We start from the raw sequence: 8527 nt of genomic DNA on the forward strand, positions 1-8527 counted from the left end.
TTTTAAAGATTCATCGTACCATTTTCCCAGATACTTGATAGGATTATCCTTGATTGATGGGATGACCTCGCCTTGTATGAGCAGATTATACTTTCCAGTGATGTTGCCCTTCCTAATAATCATGCTTCTAGATTTTCTTGGCTTGAATGTCATTCTAGCCCACGTTGCCACCTCATCAAGCTTCCTTAGGACCCATCTTGCCTGCACATGGGATGATGTTGTGATTGTAAGGTCATCCATGTAACCCCTGATCGCTGGTTGTCGGACCCCCGAGTCCATCATTGGTCCTCTGGTTTCCTTTTCCCCTGCTTTGATGATGAGGTTCATGCCCATGACAAACAAGATGGGGGAGACTGTGCATCCCGTGACAATTCCTCTCTCAAGGTGCTGCCACTGTGTGATGAAGTCATTGGTTTTAAAACGGAGCTTGATACCTTCCAGGTAACTGCCGATCATTCCCTTGATGTGATCTGGGATGTGGTAGTGCTCCAAAGCTGTCCTGATCAAGTCGTGGGGAATGGACCCGTAGGCATTAGCCAAGTCCAGCCAGACTACTGTCAGGTCACTCTTCTTTGACCTGGCTTCCTGTATCATCTGGCTTAGGACTCCTGTGTGTTCCAGGCATCCTGCAAAACCTGGAATCCCTCCCTTTTGGACAGAGGTGTTCACATATCCATTTTCGATCAGGTACGTGGTCATCCTCTTTGCCAGCACTGAGAAGAAGATCTTACATTCGACGCTGAGTAGGGAGATGGTACGGAATTGGCTTATACTTGATGAGCCTTCCTCTTTACGGACAAAGCATCCTTCCGCCTTCTGCCAACTTGTTGGAACGGTGCCTTTATTCCAGATCCTCCACAGCAGTTTCCATAACCGCTGGAGGAGCTTTGGGCACTTCTTGTATACCCTATAGGGTATGCCACTGGGGCCTGGGGCTGAAGCTGCTCTTGCCTTTTTAACCACATCCTGGACTTCCTTCCAGGTTGGTCCGTTGGTGTTGAGAGTGATAGTGGGGGGCTCTGTCGTGCCAATTTCGGAATGTTCGTCTAGGGGTAGACGGCTGTTTGGGTCCCTGTGTGTCTCCTTGAGAAATGCCTCCACATCCTCTTTAGGGCTAATCAGGATCCCAGATTTTGCTTCTCCCAGCAAGGACCTGGTGAAGTTGTAGGGATCCTTTATGAACTGGGCCCTCCTCTTCTCCTTCTCCTTGCTCCGCTTCCTTGCCCTTTCTGCCCTTCTTAGTCTGCAGAGGCGCTCCCGAAGGCAGCCTGTGAGATCTTTTATCCCTTCCCTTTCCTCAGCACTGCTTGTTTTGTACCTCCTATTAATGCTGTTGATCTCTTGCCTTATGTTGTGGATCTCCCTCTCTCTTCTGTTTGGTTGTTTTCCTGCCTTGATGTTGAGCTTTCTTTCTACTGTTCCGAATCGTTCTTTTGCTAAGTTGTACGTGATCTCAGTGAGGCTTCAAGTTCACTTTTCGCTCTGCTGTTCCCGCTAGTGTGGCTTCAAGGATTCTATCCACGTCCTCGTCAAAGCTGACCCACTCAATGTTGGGCATCTTTGGCCACTTGATCCTCTCCTTCATGGGTTCAGGCTGGGGTATGGCCTCTATGGCAGTACTCCCTTGGGATGTGGGTAACAATGGTGCCGAGAACTCTCCAGCACTGTGGGGTGCTTCCTGACTGGAGATTTCCTGCGTCTCACCAGACTTTTTAAGTCTGTGCGCAAAGTGGATATATGATTCATGCTAGAGGCCTGTTTATCACTAATTAACTTTATAAAGATTCTGGCATGCATGCTATTCTTGCCATAAATTAGTTTCAGTTCTCAAATCTTACAATCAACATGAGTAAAAGACAGTAGGTGAACTGACCTCAGAGTCTCCAGACTACAGCGTGGACTCTCCTTAAGGTCAGACAGCAGCTTCACAGTTGAGCTCTGCAGCCTATTGTTACTGAGATCCAGCACTCTCAGATGGGAGGGATAGGATTTCAGAGCTGAGGCCAAAGAAGCACCGCTGATGTCTGACAAACTGCAGCCACACAATCTGAATAAAGAATAAATGGTTTTGATCAAAATCACCATGTCAGAATCTATTAAATCAAATCATCTTCCTGTATTTGGTAGGTATGTGTTATTAAAACATGTTATTGGTGGCAGTAATCATTCCTCATGTCCATGCTGACTGTGAAGTGGTCTCTTCCTAACACAGCTACACTGTAGGAAATTACTTAATAAGTTTAGCTGAAGCTAATATGAGACTCACACTTGATTTCTTTGACTCAAAGCTTCAAAAATATTTAGTAAAAAATTCCCTCTTTGCGTTTGGATCCCTCCACTGCAGCTCAGCAAGGAAACACTGAAGACACACAAACATACTTGACATGTGTAAGAGTTTATGTGTACGCGTTTAAACAAGACTGTGGATTTTAAATTCCTGAAAACATGTAATTCTACAGATTTGCACTAAAAGCAAATCCTGAAAATCTATGAACCAAACATCTGAAACTTCAGTGAAGGATTTTAATTGAATATATAGAAACAAATCTGGCAAAGCTACAGTCAGTGAACTGACCTCAGAGTCTCCAGTTTACAGTTTGGACTCTCCAGTCCAGCACAGAGAAGCTTCATCTCTGAATCAACCAGGTTGTTGTAGCTCAGGTCCAGATCTGTCAGATGGGAGGGGTTGGCCTTCAGAGCTGAGGCCACAACTTCATAGTGCGTCTTTGAGAGATAACAGCGAGAAAGTCTGTAATGACACATATATTACAACATATGTTATCATGAAAGAGGACACTTTATATTTACTTCATGCATCTGATGATGAAACAGTTTGAAGTGAATAAATCCTTTAATGAAAAGCAGCTGAGAGATAAACAGGAAACAAACAGAGAGAGACAGAGAATAACATGCAGCCAAGCTCCACTGCTGGAACTGAACCACTGACATTATAGTTATAAGATATGTGTCTTAACCAGTAAGCTACCAGAGCACTCCCAGTTCAGATAATTGTAACTCAGTGTGTTTAAATAAAACAATCATTCTCATCACTCTCTCTCTCAGACCTGCAGACTTTTAATCTTTGTTTAGCTTTAATCTTGCAGATGAAGGAGAGAACATGGAGTTATATTGAGGCTTCCATAATGTGCACAGTGTGTGTGTGATCTGATCCCATGTCTGTCTCCACTAAGTTAACATGAGGTCATCTTGACTAGAAAACCAGTTTTACTGTCCACACCACTATTTTTACTGCAGGATATTTTGACTCAGTTCAGCTCAGTGAATAGTTCCAGCTGATAAAGATCTCTCTTTTGCTACTTGCTGCTGCCAGCTTGACATCCATAAGCAGCTACATTTACTGACTGATGACAAATAAAAAACAAATAAATGTTAGACCTGTACATTATCAAATATCAGAAGAAAAAACTGTAAAATCCAACAATTACTGAGTTCATTAACTTAACAGCTAAAAAACAACCAACTGAAAAATCAACAATTACTGCACTCACAAAATTTGAAACAGCTCTGATGTTATTTCAGCTATAAACAAGTAGCGCACTATTTTAACAATACAAAGAATTTTATAATTCAGTGTTATTTATACAGCACCAAATCACAACAACAGTTACCTCAATGCCCTTTTCACATAGAGCAGGCCTAGACTGTACTCTTTAATTTAATTTAAAAAAACTCAACATTCTCAATATATGACCCAATATATTATTTATATACAACAAAACTACTAATCTACACTGATTTATAATGTTAATCACATCTGGACTTACCGAGCCTTTCTGCAGTTCCTCACAGCTGGGATCAGTCTCCGTCGTCCCTCCTTTGTTGTGTTGTACTTCTCCAGGTCCAACTCATCCAGAACATCTTCTGACATCTGCAGCATGTAGGCCAGAGCTGAGCAGTGGATCTCAGAGAGTTCCGTCCCTGATCTGTTCTCTGACTTCAGGAACTCTTGGATCTCCTGATGTACTGAGCCGTCGTTCATCTCCATCAGACAGTGGAAGATGTTGATGGTTCTGTCAGGGGAGATATCCTCACTGTTCATCTCCTTCAGGTTGTTGGTGACTCTCTGGATGGTTTCTGGACTGTTGTCTGTCTGACCCAGCAGATCTCCTAAGACACTCTGGTTGGACTCCAGAGAGAGGCCATGAAGGAAGCGGACAAACAGATCCAGGTGGCCATTTTTACTTTGGAGAGATTTCTTCATGGCTCCCATCAGGAAGTCATCCAGAGATAGGTAATGGTTATCGTCTCTTCTGAAAAAAGCAGTAATCATCTCAAGGAAAGACTTTGTTTTTGATTCACTATGTTTGTAGTCTTCTCCCAGGAAGTCCTCCAGTACCTTTGTGTTCCTGCTGGTGTAACAGTGGTACATGTAGACTGCAGCCAGAAACTCCTGAACGCTCAGATGAACAAAGCTGTAGACTGCTTTCTTCTGGAGTTTCTCTCTTTTGAAGATCTGTGTACAAAATCCTGATAGCACTGCAGCCTCTGTGACATCAAGACCACACTGCTCCAGGTCTTCTTGGTAGAACATGATGTTTCCTTTCATCAGTTGTTCAAACGCCAGCCTCCCCAGCTTCAGAAGAAGTTTCCTGTCAGCCTCTGTCAGCTCCTGTGGACTCGTCTTATGTCCCTCATCATGCTTGTTCTTCTTCCTCTTTGTCTGAACCAGCAGGAAGTGTGAGTACATGTTAGTCAGGGTCTTGGGAAGCTCTCCTCTCTGGTCTGAAATCAACATTTCCTCCAGAACTGCAGCAGTGATCCAGCAGAAGACTGGGATGTAACACATGATGTGGAGGCTCCTGGATGTCTTGATGTGTGAGATGATTCTGCTGGACTGCTCTTCATCACTGAATCTCTTCTTGAAGTACTCCTCCTTCTGGTCGTCAGTGAAGCCTCGTACTTCTGTTACCCTGTCCACACATGAAGAAGGGATCTGATTGGCTGCTGCAGGTCGAGACGTTATCCAGATGAGAGCCGAGGGAAGCAGGTTCCCCTCGATGAGGTTTGTCAACAGCACGTTGACTGATGTCTTCTGTGTGACATCAGTCACGACTTTCCTGGTGTTGAAATCCAGTGAAAGTCTGCTTTCATCCAGGCCGTCAAAGATGAACAGAACTTTACAGACAGCAAGCTTCTCTGCTGTGAGTTGTAATGTTGGATAGAAAACATGGATCAGCATGAGCAGACTGTACTGCTCATCTTTGATTGAGTTCAGCTCCCTGAATGGAAACAGAAACAGCAGACTGATATGTTGGTTTTTCAAGTCCTCTGCCCAGTCAAGAGAGAACTTCTGCACTGAGAAGGTTTTTCCAACACCAGCGACGCCGTTTGTTAAAACAACTCTGATGTGTTTGCTTTGGTTGGGTAAGGCTTTAAAGATGTCGTGGCACTTGATTGGAGCGTCATGCAGGGTCTTCATCTTGGCTGTCTCAAGCTGCCACACCTCATGTTGAGTATTAAGCTCGTTACTCCTTCCCTCTGTGATGTAGACATCAGTGTATTTATCATTGAAGAGAGTTTCACCTCCTGGTTCATCACTTGTTTCAGTCACATTTTGACATCTCCTCCTCACAGTGACCTTACATAGACATAAACCCTTCTGCAGATCATCATGTGCTGAAAGAGAAGAAAAAATTATTTAAATAACTATCAGTGTTTACATATTTATGCAATCAGTTTACTCAGGGAAACCAGGTTACATGGGTAATCATGGAACATGTTAACACACATATTAAAAACTTTGTTTCTGTAAACCTATATGTACAACAAATCAGTGATGAGATTTCTCCTCTACACTGACCTTATTCTCAGAGCATGCCTTTCTTATTTCATCAATATTAGTGACAGAAGATGTGTGTTATTCCTGACTTTTTGTTCTGTTTTGCTCTGTGTGTCTGAGTCAAAAGTTTTCCTCACAACATGAACGTGTGTTCAACAAACAGTTTAAAATGTGGTGGAAACCAACTTATTTAGACTTCTAGAGGATAATTTGTGTTGTTATTTAAACATGCATGTTAGGGTTGATACTGCTGTCAGAGTTGTACCCTGTGTACCCAGTGGCCCACTACTCCTAGTGTATAGGATGGTTCAGATCAGTTCAGATGCAGAGGATATATTTTGTGTCAGTGTATATAAGTGCTCAGAAATGACAATAAAAAAACTTAATCTTAATATAAAATGATTAACAAAAAAATAAAAAGACAGGCTGTTGTGACAGAGCTGCTGTCTGCATATGATGTCATGTTTGTCTCTTCCTGTGACTGACCTTCTGATCCTGAGCTGATGTTTGACAATTTCTTCACCAGATCATTCCTGTTGATCTTCTTTAAAACGCTCTTCATCACCTCCACAGCTTCAGCAAATTCATATTTCTGCACCATCAGATCTACAGCATCCTGCCTCTTTGCTTTCTCCAGCTTGCACCTTTTGATGGGTGGGATTTCGTCCACATTTTCATTCTCCAGGTACCACACAAACTTCTCAAATACATCATCTGTTAAATCTTCCAGAAGGTTAAGGAGGTCCGCCTTCTTCATCTTGGCTGTCTGGTAAAATCAGAGAACAGATAAGAGAACAGTTGTGTTTCTGTCTGTCAGTAGAAACTCATTCTGTATTTCTACTGGATCTGACTGATTTCACATAAAGCCAGCAGTTCTCCAATAAAAAGTGAGTGAAACACAGAGACTGTCCTCCTGTAACATCACACTTTTTCATCCTGTTTCATCCTTCCTGTCTGTCTCTGGTTATGATTAATCAACTACTAGTCATAATGATGTTGATAGCAAGCTCTTTGAGGTCTCTGTGACATCAGAGAAAATCTATAAACTCAGCAGGTTCAGACTGTGATTTGATGATTGTGTTTTCAGGACAGAAATGCCGTTTAGTTGTTTTCTTTAGTTTTCTTTAGAAAACTGGGGTTTAGTGTCTTGCCCAAGGACACATCGACATGTGGACTGGAGGAGCCGGGAATCGAACCAATCTTCCAATTGAAGGACAACCGCTCTACCTCCTGAGCCACAGCCACCCCTGTGAATACTGCTAACATTACATAGCTGTTTTATGTTTTAACTGTTAATATATGTTTTATAGATGTTTTCATGTTTGTGCCATTTGTACTACAGCAGGCTCCTGCCTCATGTAACCCAGATATTTTTGCAGAGTCTTTAGTGTGTTAGCATCCATTTCCTCATTAAATTATGTTATTTTACCTGTTTAGGAGCAGAGGTGCAGAAATAGAGTCCAGAAAACTAATATATTTTTTTAAAATTGTGTTCTGCAGGTACTTTTCCTTTGTTTAATGTAATACTTTTCACTGTCTCTGTTCAGTCTTTACTACATATATACACTGCTTTTCTTTGTCCAATAGGTGTCACTGTTTCCACAATAGTATATTGTTTCTCGTAGTTTTGGGGCAGCACCGAGTGCCACTGCAGACAGTCCCGACAACCATATGAAAGGTTAACATGATTAAAACAGTTTATGAACAATATTTAACACATATTATGGAGATGACATGGATCAGGTTTACATACTTTCAACAATTAAAACCATGTTACTACATGACTGAACAAGACTATTTTTAAAGATAACCAAAATTGTAATGAAATGATAAATAAATGAAAATAAAGCACCACGATGTCTGTGTGGTGCAGCTGCACGGTGACCTGACGACCTGACGGGAGGAGATGTGAAAATATGCAGCACAGAGTGTGTTGTTGGTGTTTTTGTGGAGAATGGGTCTCAGAACAACGTCTGCTTCTGGAGGAAAGACGCTCCGCTGCCACTTAAAGCATCTGTATTAATCTGTTAATGAACGTGGCTGATTCTTACAGTGTCTGTTATCAACAGCTGTTTATACTGTAGGACTGATATGTTGATAAGTCTGCAGCCTCTGAGATGCTGCACAGAGCGCAGTGCCATTACACACAGCCTTACTGTTTATTAAATCAGCTGATGACACCAGGCTGCTGTACACCTCTACACCAGGGCCAGCCCGTGGCATTCCAACAGGCACCCTGATGCATTTTAGGAACAGACAGATGCCTTCAGCTAGTCATGTATCTCTCCCCAACTCAGTTGACTCCCCAGAAGGAAAACTATGTTTCTCATCACACTCCCAAAAAAACAATAATAAAAAGATATGTGCCTTATTCCAAAGAAATATCATCACTACCCCATATGTCACTGCATATTGGAGCTGCTTTGTTAATAATATTGACTGGAAAAAAGTTTGGATGCTCCCCCACAAATTTTTAATTGTAAACAAGGTTAGGGAGGTGTCTTTCAAAATTATCCACAAATACAACCCTGCCAACCATTATATGCAGAAATTTAAAAAAGACATTAACACAAACTGTTCTTTTTGCAATTTACACCCGGAAACCGTTCTATAGGCCTATCTATTTTGGCACTGTCCCTTTACAAAGAAATTATGGGCAGACCTCAGCAGATTTTTTATTGATCATCTCCTCAAAGATTTCCTTCTACTCTGGGAAAATGTTGTGTT

At 42.1% G+C, this 8527-nt stretch overlaps 1 protein-coding gene across 1 annotated transcript in view; it reads right to left on the minus strand.

Annotated features, from left to right (window-relative positions):
- LOC128378569 (NACHT, LRR and PYD domains-containing protein 14-like) overlaps positions 1-6490 on the minus strand; it is a 118684-nt gene extending 112194 nt beyond the window's left edge. The window contains exons 1-3 of the mRNA XM_053338133.1: positions 6287-6490; positions 3786-5637; positions 2576-2749 (exon numbers count right to left, since the gene is read on the minus strand). Coding sequence (XP_053194108.1) covers positions 2576-2749; positions 3786-5637; positions 6287-6401 — 2141 coding nt within the window. The 5' untranslated portion in view covers positions 6402-6490. The remainder of the gene's footprint in view (positions 1-2575; positions 2750-3785; positions 5638-6286) is intronic.
- Between the last annotated feature and the right edge of the window lie 2037 nt (positions 6491-8527).

This window comes from Scomber japonicus, chromosome 18 (genome assembly GCF_027409825.1).
Source record: "Scomber japonicus isolate fScoJap1 chromosome 18, fScoJap1.pri, whole genome shotgun sequence".
NCBI classification, from domain to species: domain Eukaryota; kingdom Metazoa; phylum Chordata; class Actinopteri; order Scombriformes; family Scombridae; genus Scomber; species Scomber japonicus.